Source organism: Vespa velutina, chromosome 3 (assembly GCF_912470025.1).
Source record: "Vespa velutina chromosome 3, iVesVel2.1, whole genome shotgun sequence".
NCBI classification, from domain to species: domain Eukaryota; kingdom Metazoa; phylum Arthropoda; class Insecta; order Hymenoptera; family Vespidae; genus Vespa; species Vespa velutina.
Window position 1 is genome coordinate 3,072,101 of NC_062190.1, and position 24,807 is coordinate 3,096,907.

The 24,807-nt window shown below is 28.1% G+C and overlaps 1 protein-coding gene across 4 annotated transcripts; it reads left to right on the top strand.

Moving 5' to 3' along the window:
* The first annotated feature begins 5,337 nt into the window (after window positions 1–5,337).
* Window positions 5,338–24,780, top strand: LOC124948052 (putative fatty acyl-CoA reductase CG5065). 4 transcript variants are annotated; one of them, XM_047491134.1, is made up of 6 exons: window positions 5,338–6,033; window positions 21,608–22,227; window positions 22,545–22,793; window positions 23,009–23,358; window positions 23,453–24,049; window positions 24,172–24,780. In XM_047491134.1, the coding sequence occupies exons 2-6, from the start codon at window positions 22,015–22,017 to the stop codon at window positions 24,311–24,313; spliced, it is 1,551 nt and encodes a 516-aa protein (XP_047347090.1). In that variant the 5' UTR covers window positions 5,338–6,033; window positions 21,608–22,014; the 3' UTR covers window positions 24,314–24,780. The 4 variants fall into 4 exon arrangements, with proteins under 4 accessions (XP_047347090.1, XP_047347089.1, XP_047347091.1 ...); XM_047491133.1 differs by having other exon boundaries at window positions 5,338–5,945; XM_047491135.1 differs by lacking the exon at window positions 5,338–6,033 and adding an exon at window positions 15,101–15,433.
* Window positions 24,781–24,807: the final 27 nt, after the last annotated feature.

Consider the following 24,807-nt stretch of genomic DNA (forward strand, 5'->3'; position numbering starts at 1 on the left):
TTAAAACAGTATAAGTAAAAATATGCGATTCTAATTATTGCAGTAGTTTATTATTGAAATTGATTTTTAAACGATTAATAATTTATTAAAGGGTATCAAATGCAATAATGTGTTTATTCATGTTAGACATTAAAGTAAGTAGAAAGATACTTGTGATATAAAAAAGCATAAGATTTTATTTAACGATAAGATGTAATAATTTATTATCATTATAAGTTTATAATCATGAATATTCTATTGCTTCTCATACGATAAGACAAAAAATCCAATAGTAATTAACAATCTATCGATGATATTACGTAGATATATTTATATATGCATAGAAAATAAAAGATAATTATGCTTACTCTTGGCTTAAACTAAACGTTAAATTAAATTAATAATAATAAATAATAAATTAAAAATTTATTTAAAGAAATTAAAAATTTTTACATTTATTAATAGAAATTTGAAATATATTATTTTAATAGATACTAACAATGTTGCCTACTGAACGTTTCATCTATACATATTCCATAATGGATTAGAAGAAGAGAAAAATAGGAAGTAACACAGACGAACAGTGTTTCTCAACTTCTTCCAATTATATTTCATCACTTCTTTTTCATTTTATTTATTCTTTTCTTTAGGACAAAGCTTCGTATTCTATACATATTATCCTGCTATATTTCATGAAATATCCTTAACTGGTTGAAGTTAGAAGTCTAATAAGAAAAATATACCTAAAAATATACCTATGAGTCATCTGAGGCAAAGTAAATATATAAATATCTTTTTTTTAACTTGCAATATTCTCGATTTATGTAATTTAATATATTTTTTCTTTTTTAAACGGATACTTATAAATTTGTTTGAATATTTATGTAGTTGTAGCCATTTGGCATTAAAATTATATATAAAATTCTTACTATGTATATTTATGATAAAATCATAATATTAAAGTAGATCGTAAATAGTAAAGTTGATTTTTCATGTCATAATTAAAAAACCAATTATAACATATTTTTAAATTGGTTACGTTGAACAGAATCACTGGCCTTCAGCTTTTCAAAAAACATTTATGGATAATGTATTTGTATAACATAAAGTATGACTTAAAATGCAGTATGAACTTAGTAGTCGTTAAAAAAAAAAAAAAAAAAAAAAAAAAAAAAAAAAAAAAAAAATATATATTTGTTATGTGTGGTATGTACATATATATGTATGTATTTTTTGATTTTATTTCATTTTATCATTATAAAATTATTTGTTATTTACGAAGTTTTTAATGACTTTCTTAAGTCTCAGTTATATTTAATATAATAATAATACTATATTTTAATATATATATATACCGGATAAAAATAATATATATATAAGATAAAAATAATTCATTTTTAAGAAGGAAATATTATGCCATTTACTTTTTTTGCCAGATTTCAATATTATGGTTTTAGGTTTTGATATAAAACCTACGGGTTTTAAAAAATATTCTACATAAGAAAAAAACAAACTAAATTATAATATTTTTTTATTCCAAATCTGAAAAATTAAATATAATGGCATTGGAAATACATTTTACTTTTTTTTGATCACAGTTCTAACATATTTTATCATAATTTAGCAATTATGATAAATATATCTATTACATCACTGTTTTCTGACGAAAAGAAAAGAAAAAACAGATATTGATCTTTGAACATTGAACTCAATGAAGAGATGGATATTGTTATATGACAAATGGAATATTTTTATTAGTGTGATTATTGTGACAAATGATCGATTATCATTATTAAAATTAACTATCCATTCGAAGAATTAAACTCGAAAGTTCGAAAATACAAGTTAAAATATAAAATCAAGTAATTCTAAATACTTCGATTCATATGTAATAATATATGGCAGCTTTTGTGAAAAAAATATATTTTATCTCCTCTAAATAACCGCTTTTAATATCGTTAATTTCGAATAATTTATGAGTTTTCTTGAGTTTTTACAATTTCCTTTTTATTATCCTATTTTTTATAATTATATCACAAACGCTAAAACTGATGTAGCAAGTGTACCATTAAATACGATACAGTATCCGAACTATTCCATAGAACAGATAAATTTACAAAATGAAAAAAAAATATAGAGATACAATTATTTTCCTTATCTCATTCTGTAAATTCTTAATTTAAGACATATAACGCATCATAATCATAACGCTGGCGATATAATTATTATATTTAAATGAAAAATGAATAGTACTGGAATACTTAAAATAATGTTCTGATACTAATAAAATGAAATGCAAAAATCATGCAATTAATTTTAAGTGGCGTTTTCTCCGTCTTTATCGATTGTTTTTAAAAGCGTTGTTATAATTTAATAATTAGCATGTAATTTTTGAAGCAGTCGCTCCAATTTATCTTGACAGAAGTTATAGGATAACAACAATCTATGCTATAGATTGTACAATTATGGAGAAAAGAAATAAAAAGAATTAATTAAGAATTTTTAAATAGTTTAATGTCTTTAATCATAACAATCGTATTTGTATTTACAAAAATTTTCTCAGCGTTGAAAACAATATGTCGGTCGGTTAATAGTATTTAAAAAATTTTTGAATATAAATTAAAAATGTTTCCATTGATCTCCACTTTTTCACTCGAAAATGATGTATTTTTAAATCATTGTAGCCAAGACATAATAAAATATTAGAATAATAAATAAAGCAAAATGAATAACGTAAAATAATTAAAACAAAAAGTAAATATTTTCAAATTCATTTGCAAATACGAGATAAAGTAGTTGTATAATCATATTTGTAGATCTTGTTAACGAATTTTTATCATAAATTATGTAATATTTAACTAATAACGAATATTGTTGATTGGTAAATTATCTTAATTGATTTAATCTCAGTGAGAAAGATTATAATATATATTAATAAATTATGCCTACATAGCGTAAAGTATAGATATTCGTCTATATCATAAAACTAAATAAATGAATATTATTTCTAAATTGTTATTTATTCGGACAGTATTTTAAATAAATGATCGATATTTATAATAAAATGAGTATGCGATATAAGTGGTCAGCATTATATAACAATTATAATTTATTGTTTGTGACAAACGTTGTTTCTCATGATAAATAATAAAATTTTATTTCTTTCTGGCTATTTTGCGCTCGTTTTTGAGAATTGGGGCTCAATTAGTACCTCTACTTGTCCCACTCTAAATAAACATGTGGTTGTTTGTAAAACATCATTTGTAACTCGCTAGATGTCACTTGCCTATCAAAATACTGTTATGAATCAAAGGATCTTATAATTAATTTGATTGCTACTTAATGCGATGATTTTTTCTTATGGAAATTCATTAAAACTGATTAGCGAAGTTTTTAAACGTGTCAATGCATTCAAAATAAAGTGAAAGGTAGATCTTTAGAACTTGTATATATCATAAGATTACAACACTAGCGAGAAAGTCTAATATCTTGCAATTTTATGAATTTTTTATTTCATATAAGATTGCATGTCTCTCTCTCTCTCTCTCTCTCTCTCTCTCTCTCTCTCTCTCTCTCATAAAAATGAAATCGATAATGATAAATTAAGTACATTTTTTATCATTATTGAAATCACAATCAAATTATAAGAAATTTAAATTTAGAAATAAAAATTGATATTGATCACGATTAATGCTGAAAGATCAAATTAAAATATTAAATATATCGATAGGAATAATAATTCCCGTTTAGTTTGTAATAGATTTCTTCGCAATAAAATTAATTATACCGAGAAACAGTCGTGAAACGTTGATTTTCAAGATTTTACAAATGAACGAACTAATATAAATGTTTATATGGCCAAACAAACGACCATTTAATCATAGTGATGAGCTAACGACATCGAAGGTCTTCACTTTTTATCCTCATGCATATATGTACGACGTAACGTTTATAATAAAAACAAAGATTACAGTTCAAAGTTGATTTCTAAGAATGATGTAAAAATAAAAGAGAAAAGAGAAAAAAGCAGAAAAAGAGAATATAGCCACGCTTAATTGACTCATTAAGCTGTACTAACTAACCAAGACTCTCTTTGTAAGTGACTCTTCAAAAGCAAAGAAATATTTTTCAATGTTATTTGCTTTTCTAAATGCCATAAAAAATTGTTATATCTTAGCAATGAAAAGATCTTATCAATACTTGTTGCTTATAAAGAGTTTCTTAACGTCACATAAAATGATATACCACTATTTAAACGATTCAAATGATATGACGTAACTGTTGTTAATATTTTGTACTGAATTTAAAACAAAAAAGAAAAAACAAAAAGAAAAAGAAAGAAATACGAAAAGCGTTTCACACTCGTATATCAATTTGTAGAAAATCGAATTGACCGTGTAAACACTGTTAAAGAATCTTTTTCAAATTGAAGAACAAATTAAAAGTATATCTTCATGTTGCATAAATTGATTGCACCGCAGTTACTCTCGACGACAGACGCTACGATGGACTACCAATCAAAGAGACAAAAATTCCATTGAAACTTAAATACCTTTAAACATAAATATATATGAACATTTTCAATGTTCTCTGTAAAAATTTATTTATTGTCAAGTATAATAAATGATTTCATAAATTTCTTCGAATTAATAAAAATTCGTTTTCGTCATGAAAAAATAAAACACTGATATTCTTATTTGACTAGTTACCGGCATTGAGACCAATCACATTACTACGCCGATTACGAAATTTAACGCGGGAAATTAATTCGTTTTGCTTCATATAAAATGCAAACATTTTTTTGAACAAAAAGAGATCAGCAGTGTAATTTTTCTTTTTTTCTCCTTTCATTTTTTTTTGGTATAATAACGTTTTTCATACATAATAAGACAAGTGTCGTTTGTAAAAAAAAAAAAGAAAAAAAAAAAAAGAAAAAAGAAAACCTAATAATTTTTCAATTATATCGATAAAATTCTGGCTAGCTAATATTAGATGAAAATAAAGTTAACATTTTATTAGTGAGTTAAGAAAGAAACCGTGATATTAATATCAAATGAAAATAATTACACGGCTAAGAAACGGTGGAATTAAAATTGCGTAAATATTATGGATTATTTGAGGTTACGCAATAACATTTTTATTAGTTGTTTTACTATGATATAAAATAGAACACCGTACCTTTCGCAATCATTAGCGAACATAGAGTACTTATTATACAGGCGAAAGGGAGAAGAGAATAGATGCATTACGCAGAAATAATGCTGCAATATGATGGTGGTACACCTGACACAAGAAAGCAAAAGATAACAATACGGCAGTGCGGTATAGATAGACGAATATATGGGAAATGGTTGAATAAGAATATACCTATATACGCGAAGGAAAAAAAAACATAATAGAGCAAAAAAAGAAGAAAAAATAATATAGAACAAAATGTGACTTGTGAAACATAACATACAAAAACGTGAAATCGTGGATAAATGTTAATTAATAGAAAAATAGACATCTTATCAGTAGATCGAAAATATATTTTCAACTAGAACGAGATAAAAGTAGTTAGAAGAGTAAGTAAATCGAACGGTTCCTACGAATCATTGGTGAGAAAGGATAACAAGAGAGCGAACGAGTGAGAGAGATAGAGAAAGAAAAGAAGGAAGAAAAGGGAAATAAAGGAAGGAAGAAAGGAAGAAAGAAAGAAAATAAGCAAAGGAAAGAAGAGAAAGAAAAAAAAAAGAAGAAAAGAGAACATTTGAAGCGTAGTAAATTTTCAAGGCGGACGATTGGCTGGCCTGCAGGGATTTGGCAGTTGCTCCAAGATGGCGGACTCGGTTGGTGTGCGACGGGCACGAGCTGAAAAGTATCGTGAACGTAAGAAGTTTGCGATCCTGTGTTAAACTGGGAGTGCCGAAAACGCCCATAGAAGGGAGAATATTCGGTGAGAAGGTGGGAACGTTCAGATACGAGAGGTAGGAGGAATATCAGTGATATAAGCCTGAGTCTTCATGCGCGGCACGGGCCGAAAAGCCGCGCCTATCCATCACACGCACCGTCAAGGTGCGCGCCCGATCTCTCTGTCTCTCTCTTTTTCTCTCTTTCTCACTTTCTCTCTCTATCTATCTATCCATTTTTTTCTATCGTTATCTTTCTATTTTTATCTTTCTTTATATCTCTTAATCTTTTTGCATCCCTCTCTCTCTCTCTCTCTCTCTCTCCCTTTTTCTCTCTTTCTCTATTTCTCTCTGTGGCTCTCTCTCTCTTTCTCTCTCTCTCTCTCCCCCCCTTTCTCTCTCTCTCTCTCTCTCTCTCTGTCTCTTTCATTCTTTTGTTCTTTCCGTTTTATTTGGCACATCCCAGACGTTCTCCCTGTGAACATCCTGAACGTATTTTTATTCATTTTACAATTACAAGAAAAAGACTATCTTATCTCTTTCTCTCTCTCTCGCACTTTACACACACACATATACATACATGTATCTTCCTCTTTTTCTCTTTTTCTCTTTCTCTCTTTTTGGGTTTTTAGTCCCTCATAACGAGGATTTTTTTTTAAACACACACAAATATCTAAAATATTTAAAATGAGATCAATACAACTTGGTGGTTTATGAGATAATATTGTCAGAGAGAGAAAGAGAGAAAAGAAAGGAGTCTTACGTACGTAAGTACTTGCTCGATATTATGCACAAAGTAGATACAAAAAAGAGGTAGACTCATAGACCTTTCTCATTCTGTTGTTTGTCATAATCATAGCGTATTTTAATTCTTCTGCCGTATTCGCGTAAGAAATCGCTATAACGATAGACTAGAAGAATTCTATTTTAGGTGCATCAGAATTCGTTTTGATATAATTTAAGCTTCGATAGCGTTTATAAACGTTTCTTCTATTCAATAAATCGGTAAGAAAGATTCCGGTTTTATTCCTTTATCTTTATCGCATTCGGGAGAAAGAAAAAAGAAAGATTAAGAGAGATAACAGACGATCTAGTTGTCTATATGTATGCATGATGTGTGTATGTATATATATATATATTTTTTTTTTTTTGTGCATTTTTCTGTGTATATGTGCACGCTGATATAACATATGCATTTAATGCTACTTACCATCTCCCGTCTTCTCTTGGAGTCATGTGTGACTTTAGCGACAGATACGGATAAAAAAAGAACTAAAAGCGCGTTAGGGAAATATTGTCCCTTCTCTCTCAATTTATCGTGACACGTGAAAAGTGTATACTTTTTTGAACAGGTACTCCGCAGTTTTTCTTCGATGTTGTTAAGAAGCATGTATAAAAAAAAAAGAAAGAAAGATATAGAATAGAATAGATACTGTCGTATTATTCGCTTCTTAACAGATAATTTTATATCTTATCATACAAGATGTATCAGATATTAATCGTCGAATTTTAAGTGTATATTCTAGTCAATCAAAGAATAGAAAAATAGTCATATAGACATAGTTACGAAAACACTTTCTTTATAATTTATAAACATTTTTGGTTTATGACAGATTTCGAGAACTTTTAAAACTATTGGAATAGTTTATTACAAAAACTGCTGAAAATGATTTTTTTCTGTATTAATGTATGCTGTTTGAGGTAAATAAAAAGTTTATGATCGGGAGAGGAAGCATTTTCGGAACTATATTTATATGATTTTTTTCATTCTTACTAGTAAGTAGAATATGCTCTTAAAATATGGCTATCTATTTAAGAAACACTCTATGTGTGTATATATGCATATATATATATACACGCACACATTCCGAATATATATATATATATATATATATATATATATATATATATCAAAAAACAAATTTTTTTTACATTAGATATCCCTTAAAAATATATAAAAATCAATTTTTTTCGTACTCGATCAATGTTACATGCATCACTATTTCTTTGTGATCGTTTATAAAATAATAGTTACATAATAATATACAGGGTATTTCAGAATGTGTATATAATTTCTCGTCGGAGTATTCAATATATTAAAATAAAAAAGCTTGATATGACCTTGTTTATGAGATACAACCGTTTTATGTATTGATCCTCTCATTTTAGTGGATTAGCAAGGTAGTTTTTAAATGAACAATTCCCTAATAAATAAATTGATCGTGGAGGACCAATTAATTGGCTATTTCGATCGCTAGGCTTAAATATAATAGATTTTCATCTATGGAACCACTTAAAGTATTAAAAAAGTTTATATAATATAATTTAAAATAATTATTGAAAAGTTAATATATACAATACAACAGTAGATAATTTTGTTCATAAATAATTCGTAATAATTTAGTAAATTGAGATATTCTAGTATTATTGGAGATTGCCTACAAGTTTAGACTATATCAGATTATTTTGAACAGAATCTCAAGGATAAGATATTTAGAAGTTTGTATTTGAATCGTAAATGGTCACTTCGAGCATTTTTTTACTCAGGCGATAATTGATATAATAATAACAAAAAAGAAGGTTTTATGTTGGAAACAGTCGTTTATAAACATACGTTTATATGAATTTTTTTTCTTATTTTAATGTATCGATTCTTATTTTTTATTTATTTTAATGTACTAATGAAGTTACACGTACTAAATGGAACAACCTGTATAAGAATAAATTAATAATATTAGATATTATTTAAAACAAAAAAGAAATGAGAGACATATTGAAATTACTCGATTAGATAACAAATTAAAAACGAAAGTAAATAAATAAAATAATAGTAAAATGTACAAAGTTATACAGATTACATCACATCGCTGATGATAATTCTTTATTTACATTTTAAATTTTTAACTAGTTATTAAATGTTACATGTATCCTTTATATATTATGCAGATATTAAAGTGAAGAGATAGAAATGATTACTTTTAATGTATTGATTATATATTACAATTATAATTCTATTTATAAATACATAAATAATCAAATAATGGAATTTATCAAAGGGATACTAATGATTGTTAAACAATTACGTTTTGTACATAATAACATATAGATAATGACAAATAATACAAGAAGATAAATTATTTAATCTTGTCGATACGTCAGTCATTCTAAGAGTGCTACCTAAGAAATTAAAAGCGGATTATCGACTAGTCGCTGGCGACTATTATATTCAAGCGAATATATATATATTTATATATTAGCGCATTTGGTCATCGCAATCACTGAAATACATTGAATGCATTCGCACTTTTCTTGGAAACTAAACACTGCCAATACAAATACGAAACTGAATAACGAATACAATTGTGAAAAAAAATTTTATTTTCTTGATTCGAAAATTCTAAAATAATTTCTTTAAATCGTCCTCACGGTATATTGGGAGTGAAGAATCACCCATAGTGACAATGTGACAGTAACAAGGGGAAGTTAATACTTTCTAATGGCTTTAAGAAATTCTTTAACGCGTTCTTGTAAGGGATATAATGTAATAACGGATGCATCTAATATTTTTTTATGCTTTTTCATTTTTTTTTATCCTTTTCCTTTTTTTTCTTCTTATTTTACTTTTTTTGTAAGTAACATCATTATTATAATAATCTTCTCGATATATATTCTGTTCACCGGAATTGCTACGATACTGACAAATTTAAGTCACTGAAATGATCACAGAATTTCTTCGTCTAGTTTTTTGTTGATTTGTTGACTTTATACCTGATAACTGGTCGACAATGCGCAAACGATGCGAAACGTATCATTTCGAGTTACGTTCCGTGTAAGAAATGTCTTCCAATCAAATATTATTGATCTACATAATAAAATTATTCATTTGTGTTTAATAAACAGAACAAGTAAATTATTATGAAAATGTACAAAACGATGATATAAATAAGTCAACGATATTATTGAAAATAATAAATATAAACATTCGATTAAGGTTGTATATGTACATGATATGTAATATATACATTCGTATGATATTTATCGACTACGTTAAAGTGGTATAAAAAAGGTAACATATGCAAAATCTGGATAAATATAATTTATAAATTAACCGATAGAATGCGAGATATGTATATATTTATTTATTTAGAATATTTATTTATTTAGAATATTTATTTATTAGGCATGATCATTTTAAATTATTTCATTTTATATAAAATTTATAGTTTCTGCCTTTCTTCAAAATAATATAAGTGAAAATTACATGGACATCACATACATTTTTTGTTTCGAAGTAGTATAGCGTAATAATACAAGCATAACCACATGATAGATTCGTGCATGGTAAATAAATTGCATGTTATAATATGTGTTATGAGAAACCATTTTATAATATCTAATTTTGAGAAGGTATTCTTGAAACAAATTACGTGTGTAAAGAATGCAAATATTCAGAATTGTTTTATATATGAACAAAAACGTTTATCAACAAAAAAAATTTTCAAAAAAAAAAAAAACAAAATAATCCTGTATAATAAAACTTTTTATTTATATAATCAACTAATATTCGTGAATATCCGTGTGCAAGAGAGTTTACATGTGGCATCAATATCTGCTATAGTACTCATAAAATAAAAGAATTATGAAATTAAAAGAACTTCAAATATAAAGACTCGAACTTGTCTTTTCCGATTTTAAGGAAAAAAGAAATTCTTGTTTTGTTTTGTTTTCTTATTTTTTATTGTAGAAAGCCTATTTTTGTTCGATTCGTGAATCGAAAACGATTTTTTCATAGAAAATAACATTTGTTTAAAAATATTGTCAAATCGTTATGTTCTGTCTTTCGAATGAATTCTTGATCATCTAAATTTGAAGTGCATATTTCTTTTCCTTTTATAATATATGCATGTATTGCATGTATTGGTTCTTGCATGAATTCATTCGTTTGACAAGTTACCTGATTCCAAGGATGAATTTTTTCAGAAAATTCTCCTATTGATTTAAATGCGTCAATTTGTCAAGTTATATTGGAATTTAAAAGAAATAAAAAGAGTTCTTTATTCGTTTTATTTATTTATTTTTTTTTCTTTTCCCTTATAAAATTGTTTTTTATTGTACCGATCGTACTAAAAAAAAATACAAAAGAAAGAACGTAAACCTTTAGATCATAAAAGAAAATTTATCATATCCTGTTTTTAAGTTTTTTTTTCTTTTATCTCTCTCTCTCTCTCTCTCTCTCTCTCTCTCTTTCTCTCTCTCTCTCTCTCTCTCTCTCTTTCTCTTTTCTCTTTTTAGTAATTTTTTCTTTTATTTTTAATAAATAATTTACGAGAGAAAGAAAAAATATAAATAATTTGTAATATTGAACGAGAATAATTAATGGTTCCTGTTGTTTTCTTTTCTTTTTCTTTCTTCTTTTTCTTCTTTTTTTTTTTTCTTATTTTTTTTTGATATCTCCAAGGTTTTATTACCCAATGTTAATAAATAAGAGCGAGATGGTTATTTCTATATTCGAATGTGTACGTACGAAATATAGCAAAAAAGATGAGTTCTGTTTACTTCGTCACAAAGTTCATCTTTCGTAATTTCCCCTACTCTGGACTCCTATCTTTCTTTTTTCCTTTACTTCAATTTAAACGTATACAAGTGTAATACGTGTATTCTGCGGAAAAAAATTTTTTTCTTCCTAAAAATAAACAAAATACTCCAAAATTGTGATTGGTTCGATATTGGAAAGAGATTATTTTCATTATAATTTGTATTATATATTGTATATGTATTATATATTATATATTATATATTATATATTATATATTGTATATGTATTTTATATATATATATTTAACAAAATATACAAATTATTTAAAAATAATATTTATTTTATTATTTTTGCAAAAAATTATATTCTTTTTTCTTTTTTTTATTATTATTTTTTTATTTTCTCATATTCTTTTAATACGAAATGCTTATTTAATAAAATTGATTGATCGCGAAAAAACTTTATCGAATCATTTTGATAATCGTTTATTGATTCGAACGAAGCTCGGTTACTGAAATCATGAATTAAGAATTCGAGATCATTTTTCATGGGTTCATTGATACATTGATTGTCGGACCAATCCTGACAGTCAAATTTTTTAAAATATAAACGAGTTTCATGATTAAGCAAATCTTGCAACAACTGCGTCATTTCGTCGAATTATGCTCAATGTATAAATGTCATGACGGGAGCTCTAATTGTGTTAACTGAATGACCAGTAGTGATAATTGACGATTATACGAAACGGAAAGTAAAAGAACAGGAAACTGACAACCGTGATCAGACAAGGAATACATTTTGGAACATTCACCTAAATGTAGTCTTACCGACGAGAAAAATGTATTTCTGAAATTTATATAATCAATTGAAATGGAATAATCATAAACGATCAGATTAATTAATAACATATGTGATTTTTTAAAGATTAAATTTAATTCCAATTATTAAATTAGAGATATTATTTTAATTATTTGAAAATTTAATCGAGTCGATCTAGGAAGGTTAATTCGCGAAATATTATTTCTCATTCTCGTTCTCGTTCTCGTTCTCGTATTAATTGTAATAATTAGCGTTTAGTTTGCGTTGAAGATTTGTATTTCATTCTCATCTCATTATCATTTATATTATTATTTTCAATTAGATTCTTTACATGTTATTTCTTTATACGATATTTTCTACATATTCGAGCGCACATCTACACGTACAAAAATATATCCATACATTTAAATATTTCGTACGTATTCTTTCGATGATTTTTAAATGATGCTCTAACGAACAATCATGTTCATGGATACGCATAGCACATCCAAATTTTCTTCATATTCTTATACTTTCTCTTTATTTATTTATTTATTTATTTATTTATTTTTTTTTTTTTATAAACGATGCTGTTTGTGATTTAGTTTTATTGAATTAACACTGGTTAAGAAATTAACGAGATAATTTTTCTCAATAATACATTGAGAAAACAACGAAATTATGCATATTTTTAAACTAAATATATCACTCAAAGTCTAATTAATTTTTGAAGCGTTTCTGATTTTAACTACGACAAATTTATGTTATTTCTTGTGATAATTAGTGTCGAATACGTTTTTTTGAATAAAATAAGAAATAAATGCAAATGTAATTACTATCAGTATTATGACGTTAATATTTGTATTCTCTTCGCAATAATCTTTGTATCTTACATACACAATTTTCTCACGACGTATTTCTTTCCGGGCAATGTCTAAGTACGATGCAAATTCAACATGAGTGAAAATTGTTTGCGCGTTATCGTTGTTTGTACAGTGTAATTGGTAAATTTGTTAACCTTACCTTATGCATATAAACATTATTTCAGTTTTTATCCAATAGATACGTGTAAATGTCTCTAGAAAAAAAAAGAAAAAAAAGATGTTATACAAATAAATATCATCAAAATAAATCAATGTTAACATTTTGAAGATCATAGATTTCATGCAAAGACTTTAACTTAACTTTTTTCAATCTATGAGCGGTGGTTCAATATTGTGTCTCGTTAAATTTTTAATGGGCAGCGGAATAATACCTATTATCTTCGTCAAAACATGGATGGTATGTCAAAACAAGGAAAATGATCAATTTGTAAAAGATTTTTCGAAAGTTCTCTTATAATACAAAGTAACAGCAGAATGTCACAGTAACAGCCGTATCTTTAAAAGTAATATCAGTCTATTAAGTTCTTAAAAACTTCATATTTATATATGTGTGTATATATATATATATCATTTTGTATATATCATTTGAACCGCAGTACCATTATAAACAAATATATAAATTTGACTGCATGGTATAAAGGTTGAAAAACGCTGCTCCAATCATATATATATATGAGCGATACTTACATATTTGGATAAATACTAATCGTAAGAATTGAGAGGATCTGATTAAAACACAATTGTTATGCATTAAAAACGAACATCAAATTCGTAACTTCAAGTAATTTAATACATAATTCCGGTTAACAATCATTAACAATCATTAATAGTGCAAATACACAACTACGTGAAGCCGGTCAATAATCACTGGAAGAGAAAAGCCAGCATATGTGAAAGGGACCGTCAAAGTTTTAAGATTTACTTGAAAACACAAGTGTAACGGTTTAAAAAAAAAAACAAAAAAATAAATTCTAATATTTTACAAATACAATATATTTATAAAATAAAAGTCTTTTATAAAATATAAAATTCGTTTGAAAACATAATATCGTATATGTATGAATGGAGTATACTTACGTTATTATAATATCATATTACGTGAATAAACACTACTATATATTTCATTTATTATAACAAATAAACGGGACGGAAAGAGATATTCATTTAAATAAAACTAACGTCTTCAAGTGATAATTATTTTTATTTTTAATATTTACAATTCTATCTATAACATATACGGTTTACATAATCAGATTAAATCGAAGCAAACTAATGAACCCATATTTTAATTTAATAATGCAATATAATTTGCATTTAATATGCAATAATAATTTAATCATGCAATCGTGACGTTCAATTCAAATCGAATTTGTTTATAATGCTCTCATTTATATACATTATGTATATATTTTTAACGGTACTGATACCAATGAGAATAAAAAATGAAAAAAAATAATAGTTCGTCGTTACAATATAACAGAGATGCGTGTACTGTATTCTCTGTACCTCGATGTAGTTTTGCTATTAATAGCTTAGGAGAAAACAAATAGAAATAGATCTCGCGGTTGTGGAGTAAGATTATCGGGTAGGAGGCGAAGGTTCGAAGCTGTTCTCAAATTTTTCGGCTTGAGACCGTTTTCTTTTTTTTTTTCTTTTGGTACGAATGTAAAATTTATATCGAATTAGAACGATGAAAATATGGAATTTGTAAAAAGACGTATAAAGAAAAAAATATAATTAAAGCCACGACAACGTACAAACAAAATGTCGAGCGAAATTATTTTTAAGTACATATAGTTTATTAAAACAAATTTTATATTTTATATTTGACAATGGATATCGTTTAATTAACTAATTCAAACATAGACAAAGTGAAAAAAGGAGAAGGAGAAGGAGAAGAAAAGCTACATTACCAATGACGGACGTAAATAACTAAAGTGGTGGGGAAATCTCTTTCCATTCTATCAGCCAACAGGTATAAGGAACTCTACCTGGATCTCAGGTAGTTCAGTTTAGCTTTCGTTGACCGGCATGCTTCTTTCTTTTTCTCTTATAATAAAAGATAAAAAGCGCTCCGAACAACTTTGACTACTCGCTCTATTTGCTTTTCGCTTAGTATCGCAGCATTTTCCTTCTGAAGACCAGAAATTTGTGAAGGAGAAAAAAAGGGTCTTTACGTAAAGATTTTTTGTTGAATATTAAACATTCAAAAAGATAGAGAAAAGAAAAGATAAAGATAGAGAAAAAAGAAAAATTTTCTTCGATTAAAGATCATTATCTTATTTTCAATAAACTAATCCTGGAGTTCAATAGAAGTGTTCACGGTTGTACGAGGAAAAGGAGATGGGGTAAGCTAGGATACATGTTGTGTTGTTACAAATAGTTCATTGGCCTTCGTTTAGTTCTCTTGGTCATTGGTCACGGCATTGATATTGCTAAATCATTGTGTGTTAGGTTGTTTATCACGTTATGTAATTCTTACTCATCGTAAATGAAAATAAAGAAGTTTGAAAAAATGAGAGAGAAAAAGGATATTTTATGACGAGATAAAAAACGAATCGGATATATTATCTCATGTATGATGATAGTTAATCCTGTAAATAAATTAATATATATATATAAATATATATATATATATAAATATATATATATATATAAATATATATATATTTATATATATATATATATATATATATATATATATATATATATATTCTAGTTACGCAATAATAATTACTTTTAAAATTTATTTATCTTTTTGTTTCGGCACTATCTCATTGTCGAAAAGGATTCTTCTTATACTTCATAACGATAAGCATAACGGATGATTATTTGCAAAACTAACCGATATATTCAAGAATCTTTTGGTATCTTTACGTTTCTTTAAATCTGAATAAGAGAGAGAGAGAGAGAGAGAGAGAGAGAGAGAGAGAGAGAGAGAGAGAGAGAGAGAGCCAAAGGTAGTGAGAATGAGTTTCGTGCAACTAACAGCTAGATGAATTGAATTGATAATTATACCAGATATAAAGTTCTTTTTTTTTCTTTTTTTTCTTTTTTTTTTTCCAATGAAAATTCAAAAGTAACTACGGCTCGATCCGACTTTCAATATCAAAAAAACAATATTTCTAAAAAATACAAATATAAATATGCATACACCTATTTATATACCTATAAATATTTACATTTTAATATGAAACATGAAGATCCGAAATAATTGCCAAATAATTTTGGAAATAATCGTCTGTTATTATTTGCTATAATCCGAAACATAAGCAGAAACTCATAATCGGCACGGTCGTGCTTAGAAAAAAACAATTAAAGAAAAATTACAAAAAAAGAAACGAAAACAAAAAAGAATAAAATCAATGCGATATCGTACGTTCACGAGTGTCGAATTTCCTCGATCCGAATATATCCGGAATCTCGTGATTCGGTATTACCGGAAAGCCATTAAGCGCGACGAATTATTTGATTATTGGAAGTGATTCCAGGTCAGGAGCTATCGCGAGTGTGCGCGTGATTCACTTCGTGAGACTTTAAAAGTATAATTTCTCTATATGTATTAAATTTACGCATTAATTCACTTTAAATTATTCATCAATGACAAATTATTTTCTGTTATCAACAGAATTTGTAAATTGATTTATGAATTACTCAAAGAAATCATCTTTTATATATCGATTGTATTAAACAAAACAAAAAAAAAAAAAAAAAAAAAAAAAAAAAAAAAAAAAAAAAAAAAATTTGTAGTTTCGATCAAATTCATATAATTTATATTGAATAAATTTGCTGCTAATTTGCTTTTTTACGATTTTGTGATTTTAATAAGAAAATATAATATCGTAGATTTTATTGAACTAATTTACCGCTTATCGTGATTAATAACATTATTTCGTTCGGAGTTGTTTTTTATTATTAAAAATAAATAAAAAGTTACAACGAGAAATATATCTTTAATCGGTAGCTGAAACGCTAGCGTGACAATAAACGGAATTTGACATCGCAAAAAACATATCTGATCATTTAATGGATCATAGAATATGATTTCAAATTTTTGCATCGTTTATACTTATGTATATACGTATATACGATTACGATATATACGTATCTAGATATAATCTTTTTGTCATGATGTAATTGGCCGCCAAAATGACACTGCTATATGAGACTCCGCGACATAAAGGTAAAGATATTTCGGGCTTGTTTCTTACGGCTTGGAAAATATCTTCGATAATAAAAATAACAAAAAAAAAAAAAAATAAATATAAGGACAAATAATACGGTATGTATAAAAGATTGATCGACGAAATGCATATTTGTTATTTTAATATCTAAGTTATATTTCGAGCGAGTATAATCGATTGTAGTAGCGAAAGAGTTGATCTAATCCTTTCATTTCATCTGTCTATTTAGATAATCAAATTTCACGTGTCTCTAATCTTTATCTATATTATTTTAATTAACCTTATATATTCAAAAACTCATAAGCCTGGAAAATCATGATATTTACAGAATAAATCCTATAAAATTGTACGACTATATTCGAATAAGACGATTAAATGATTTAAATATTTATGAAACGAATAATGAATATTTAAAAAACATAATTAATAAAAGAAATCAGACAAATATAGTGATAGAAGGGGGGATCATTAGGAGTATTTTTCCTGGTTGTATTTTTCAGAGTATCTACTTGGCCAAAAAGAAATACTATCTATATTCAACCCATCAATGACAAAGATTATATATATATATTTCCAGTCCTTAATAAAGCTATTAGAAATTAAATTTGATATTATAATTATATTGAAAAAGCATGATAACTTTTATACTCACTTTTATACTGTCTTATTATACTTAATAAGACATTAATTGATACTAATATCAATTAATGTCTTATTAAATCATGTTATTAGATGGTCATGTATCAACAATATGTTTCAATAATTTTCATGATTTACGTTTGAAATAAATATTAATGAGAAAATATACAGACCAATTGATAGAAATATTGACGGGTAAAAGGAGATTTATTAAACATAGATTAATAGAGAAAATTAGTTTTTTTTCCTTTTTTTCTTTTCTTTTTTTTCTTTTTTTTCTTTTTTGTTTTTTTAACGAAAATGAAATGATATAGGTGAGGAAGAAAAAAGAAAGAAAGAAAGAAATATTAAAAAAAAAATGTGTGTGATGGAACAAAGATGATCTCTGCAGAAAATGAAGTAAAGTAAAGTAAAATAAAATAAGGAGAATAAAAAGAATCAGTCGGTCGCTGTCGTTGCATGTCGCGTAACGGGTTTTCATGTAACGGGGTCGGCCTCTTTCTTCCTCCATCTATTCCCCCTTTCTTCTTCTCGCAGTAGGAGAGGAACGCGCGCATAAGTACATCGAAAGGAGGCGGCTTCCGATGACCGCTTCGAGGCCGGAACGCTGACCTAGAATTCCATCAAATCCCTTCCTCTTTCTCTACTCACCAAGTTTCATTGTAGTCCTCTCTTCCAATTTCTTCCTATCCTTTCTATGCATCAGTTCTCTCTCTCTCTCTCTCTCTCTCTCTCTCTCTCTCTCTCTCTCTCTCTCTCTCTCTCTCTCTCTCTCTCTTTTATTAAAATGCACATACAAATTTTTGATTACGATCATGGTACTAACTAATACTCGAAATTTTCTGATTTCTTCGAATCTCATTGCTTTAATGAAGAACAAAATAGAAATATAATAAATCATAATAGTATATAATTGAATTTTCTTTCGTTTTTTGCATTTACTAAAAAAGAAAGAAAAAGAAAAAAATTCTTAATAAAAGTATTAAAATATTACTTAGAATTAGCATAATCATAATGTAATAAGTGTATAGCATATATTTGAAAAACATAAATAATTTCGTGTGCAAAGTAAAGAATTAATTTCCTAAGTTGGAAATATATCAATAAAATGAAATCGAACTTACGAAATACGGATGTGTAAACATGTGACAAGTTACATCTATCGAAATTACATGATTTTCAAAGAGAGAGAGAGAGAGAGAGAGAGAGAGAGAGAGAGAGAGAGAGAGGAGAGAGAGAGCAACTTCGAACGATTTAATCGAAACAAGGTTAAAAATGATAGAAATCTCGCAAATTACATATGTATTACATATTCATCTTTTGCATATTACTGGTTAATGAATTACACTAGAATGAAGCAGAAAAATATGACAATAAATATTCACTATGACAATATTTCGTCCAGGATTATTTAAATAGACGAGAAAGTTTTAAATTCACGAAAAGTATATTAATTTTTTAAGAATATTCTGCTTTTGCTTTTTATTTTTTCCCTCCATCTTTTCGGAAAAATTCATTTAAATATCATAGACTTGTCGATCAATATTTTTATCGAAAAATATCAAACGGATCATTACGTTTGCTGAAAGTAGAAAACTATAAGAAAGAAATTTTTTTTTCGATCTAATGCATGACACACTTAATGAAACTCTTGATGAATGGAAAAGAAAAAGAAAAAGAAATTCGAAGGTCAATACAAACATGTAATTACGGAGAGATTGTAATTATGATTGTATGTAATTCGAATATTTTAATAATTGTTTTCAAATCATTTTCTCTTCAGATGATTTGCTCTCTCTCTCTCTCTCTCTCTCTCTCTCTCTCTCTCTCTCTCTCTCTCTCTCTCTCTCTCTCTCTCTCTTTCTTTCTTTCTTTCTTTCTTTCTTTCTTTCTTGTTATTTTAAACACCAGAATTATCTGTAATTATTCAGGTATATTATATAACTAATATATTACAGATAAATTATAAAATATCTTGAATTTTATATATGAATATATGAATAATAAAAAGAAAACGAATGATATTGAACTAAAAATAATTTACCATTTTATTTTCTTGTCTTTTTTACAGTTTTAATAACGATCATTGATTAACCCTGTGTAACCTAATTTTTCTAAATGTATATAAAATATATTATTTCAGAGTTACACGAGTAATTACACAAAATTACATGGCTACAGGAAGGATTAACAAAAGTATTTCTTCTTTAAATGAAAAAATTAAAGAAGGAAATAAAGATGACCCTTATCCTATTACGAAGAGCCATATCCTATTACAATTTTTTTCAAACGTATACTTGTGATGTACGCGTAACAGATGCTTCCTTTCCAACTGACGAATAATTACATACATAGAACGGCGGTATTCCGCTTTCGATGCGTCGCGTGTCTTACGTTCTCTCATCTAATTTTATCTATCAACGCTACGTCTATACTTACATGGGTCACTTATAGTATATATATCTTTTAATGTCTTTTAATCTTCGAACGTAAAAAAAAATGAAAAAGAAGAAAAGAGAAAGTAACAATTTCTAAATTTAATATCTCATACGTTCCACAAAAGTTATTTTGTAGAACTATTATCTAATTCTATTTATTTTTATAACGAAATCATAACAAAGTTTGTTATCTAAAAAAGATATTAGAAAAAAAAAATAGATTTTGCCTCTTTTGATAAAATTATAAATTCCTTTAAATCGTGAAAGAAGTTGATAAATTATATATAAATGGAATAAATTGATACAATAAAAAATAAAAATATAATTCGAAGAAATAGAAATATTGTAATATCATCTTCGTTAAATGCCGTTTAATGCTTATGTAACGTTATCACTATAGAACGGTCCGATGGATTCCTTTGAATGCTATTGGATACAAGGACGCGAGAGAAGCCCTTTAATGTGAAAGATCTCGTAAAATAGAATTGTCAGAAAGATCTAAATCTAAGATAGAGAAGGAAAAGAGAGAGATAGAGAAATAATCAAACGATCGTAGGCTTACATATGTATGTATAAACAATACAAATGCATTAAAAATTATTAAATTCATATAAGAATTAAATGTGGGCGAGAAGAGAAAATATATATATATATATATATATATATATATATATATATATATAAACTTGCATCTCTATTTGTTTTTCTCATGAGAGTACATATACTTTTAATCAAATACAGATACTGTATTTCTCGTTAATACGTTTAGTGATTTTTATCATGATATAAACATAGAAATACTACTATAAGTAAGTCAGAAGTCTATTAGAATAAATCGTAATAAAAGATTGTCATTTGAGGAAGAAGAAAATATCGAAAGACCGTTTCCTGATAGATTCATATACATTATCGTTTCTTCGTATTGGTTAATCATCCTTTAGGATATAGGTATCTTACGAATAAGATAAAGTTCGTAGAAAAAAAATATCTAATATAGTTATATTATACTTTTGTTAGTGCAGCATTTTCGTTATCTTAGTATATAGTTTCTTCTTAGAAAAATAAGTTCATACGATTAAAAGGAAAAAGAAAGAAAGAAAGAAAGAAAAAAGAAAGAAAGAGAGAGAGAGAGAGAGAGAGAGAGAGAGAGAGAGAGAGAGAGAGAGAGAGAGAGAGAGAGAGAGAAAGGAAATAATTAATCTGCTTTTCTGTAATCTCGTACCAATCTTTTTTGTATTCTTTTTTGTATTTTTTCTTTCAGGACAAAAGTCGCGGTTATAAAAGATACGAAATGAGTCGAGTAATTGTGCTCGCTTCTCGTTATCCCTTTGGAAAATCTCGGAAAAGCAAATACGTGTGCCAGCCCGTGCCGCACCACTTACCCTTGAGCACGTTTCCTCGTATCTGAAGAATTAATTTGAAAGAAAATCGGCGTTAAGATCGACGACAAGGATAAAAGGTAGAAACAAACATAAAGATTATTAGAATCGACTGCAAACGAGAAAAAAAACAAAAGAAGCCGAAGAACAATAAATAATAAGAAAATAAAAAAGGCGGGATACAGGCGGCAAAAAAAGAAACAACAGAAAAAAAGATAGAAGGATAGAAGAAAAGACAGTAAGGAAGTAAGAAAGAATTATTGAAGATTAAGAGAAAACCGGAAGAGACATGGCCACGATGGCTGGTAGTGAGTATACGTCTGTCAAGGATTTCTACAGAGACCGTTCGATCTTCATCACTGGTGGTACCGGTTTCATGGGCAAGGTCCTCGTTGAGAAACTCTTACGTTCATGTCCTGGTATAAAAAACATTTATTTACTCATGAGGCCAAAGAACGGACAAGATGTACAGCAAAGGTTGCAAGAATTACTCGATGTACCGGTAAGGTTATATTCTTTTTCTTTTTTTTTTCTTTCTTTTTTTCTTTTTCTTTTTTTTTCTTTCTTTTTTTCTTTTTCTTTTTTTTTTTCTTTCTTTTTTAATTTTTAACGATTTATTATTTATGGCTTCATTAATATCGTTTAAAATAATTACTTCTTTAATCGAATCTTAAATCATTTTAAGAAATGTAAAATATAAGAAATTCGTGTCATTGAATCGTATTATTTAAAATGAAAAGTTCATTTCAAAAAGAAAAAAAAGGAAAAAGGAAAAAGGATAATAAGAATAATAATCTCTTCGTTAATTATTTTCAACAGTTATTCGAGGAGCTACGATGTACTTTCCCTCATGCTCTTTCAAAAATCGTGCCTGTAGCAGGGGATGTTACGGAACAGGAACTCGGCATCTCGGAAGCGGATAGACAGACATTGATACAATGTGTATCGATCGTCTTTCATTCGGCCGCAACTGTAAAATTCGACGAGGCCTTGAAACTTTCGGTCACTATAAATATATTAGGCACCCAACGTCTCATTCAGTTGTGTCATAGAATGCATAAATTGGAGGTAAGAACTTGTTTCTCTTAAAAATGAATGACGGAATTATGCTAAATAAGGGTATTAAATAAGACGTATTAAATTTTCAATATATTTTCACTAGTTCATTATTCGAATAGACGATTTTTGTAGTTAACTTGTTATTGTAACGCGCTCATGAATACGTTAATGAATAAATAACATCTGATGGGAGCAGAATGACAAAAAAAAGTTGTCAATTGCAGGCTCTCATCCACGTGTCAACGGCGTATTGCAACTGCGATCGAAAGGACGTAGCCGAGGAAATATATCCACTTGCTAAGGATCCCGAACAGGTAATCTCCTGGACCAAGTCAATGGATGACGAGATGATCGATGAATTAACACCGAAATTGATAGCAAGTCGACCAAATACTTATACTTTTACCAAAGCTTTGGCGGAAAAAATGTTACAAGGAGAAAGTGGTTCTTTACCAGTCGCGATTGTTAGACCTTCGATCGTGTTGTCAGCTTTGAGAGAACCAGTCGCTGGTTGGATAGAAAATTGGAACGGTCCTACTGGGATCATAGCAGCAGCTGGAAAAGGATTCTTCAGGTATGTATTACGTAGATTAAATGAATAATTTATAATATTATATTAATGTAGAAATGTGACAATCGTATTTCTACGTATTTGTTTTCATTTATAGAACGATGTTGTGCCATGAGAATAAAGTAGCCGATCTAATTCCAGTTGATATAGTGATCAATCTAATGATATGCGCTGCATGGAAGACAGCGACGCATCGTACTGGTACCATCACCATTTACAATTGTTGTTCTGGCCAACAGAATCCTATCACCTGGAAGCAATTCGTCGATTTATCCTTCAAATATAGTCGGATGCATCCAGTAAACAACGCGTTTTGGTATCCAGGTGGTCGTTGCCGTAGTTCCATGCTTTTAAACAAAGTGTGCGTGACCTTCCAGCACATGCTACCCGCGCACATTTTAGATCTTCTAGCTCGTCTAAAGGGCTCGCGACCAATAATGGTCCGCATACAGGCAAAACTTTGCAAAGCTACTAAATGCTTGGAATACTTCAGTACGAATCAGTGGAACTTCAGGGATTCTAACGTGAGGAGATTAGGAGAACAACTGAGTCTCGAGGATCGGCAGACGTTTATGTTCGACGTCAAACAGATCGATTGGCCGTCGTACTTGGAGCAATACATATTGGGAATTAGACAGTTCATTCTGAAACAGAACCCGAACACACTGCCAGCTGCCCGCTCACATATAACAAAGTGAGTAATATAACCCAGTCTCTAACGATCTACTTTGCATTTCGTTAAAGTAACTATCTTAATCTCCTAATATATCTTGATCTCTTAATAAATCTTAATCTCCTCTATATTTATTGTTTCAGATTATATTGGCTTCACAAAGCAGTACAGTTTGGAATGCTGTTACTAGTACTACACGTTCTGTTGTTACGTAGCTCTATAGCCCGTTCTGCCTCTTATTCGCTCTTGTCTATCATACTCCGCATGTGCCGCATGATTGTTTGACGGCTCAGAACCCCGGCCAACGAATGCGATAAACATAATACAAAGCAGAAGCTAATCATGGAGCATAATTTAAAGGTGCGAATTGTTCTTCGACCATACTGCTCAGCCTCCCCGACGATAAAGCGCTATCTTTACTCCCATGAGTTGGCCTTTTCGACGTTTCTATTTGTTCGTAAATATTAGTAATGACTAGGAATTATTTAATAAAGAATGTCGGTTACCGAACAATGCAAGAACAGGGTATGAAATAAGTGAATGTTCCCACAATATGGTAGTGGCATAACAACAATTTTTATGCCGATAAGAAAATGAGAGATAATAATATTTACAAAAAATGTAGGCATGGTTCATCGTTCTCGGTTGTATTCCACTAATAATTCCTTTAGTAGAAGCTAAACATTATCATTGTTATTTCCATCGTCGTTATTAATATTTTTATTATTATTATATTATCGTTATTATAAGTACTACTACTATTACTACTGCTACTACTA

Excerpts from the sequence above, each read along its gene's own strand:
- LOC124948052 (XM_047491134.1), top strand. The coding sequence starts at position 22,015 with ATGGCCACGATGGCTGGTAGTGAGTATACGTCTGTCAAGGATTTCTAC. Across the intron at positions 22,794-23,008 it reads ATAGAATGCATAAATTGGAG|GCTCTCATCCACGTGTCAAC; the intron begins GTAAGAACTTGT and ends TGTCAATTGCAG. Across the intron at positions 23,359-23,452 it reads GCTGGAAAAGGATTCTTCAG|AACGATGTTGTGCCATGAGA; the intron begins GTATGTATTACG and ends TTTCATTTATAG.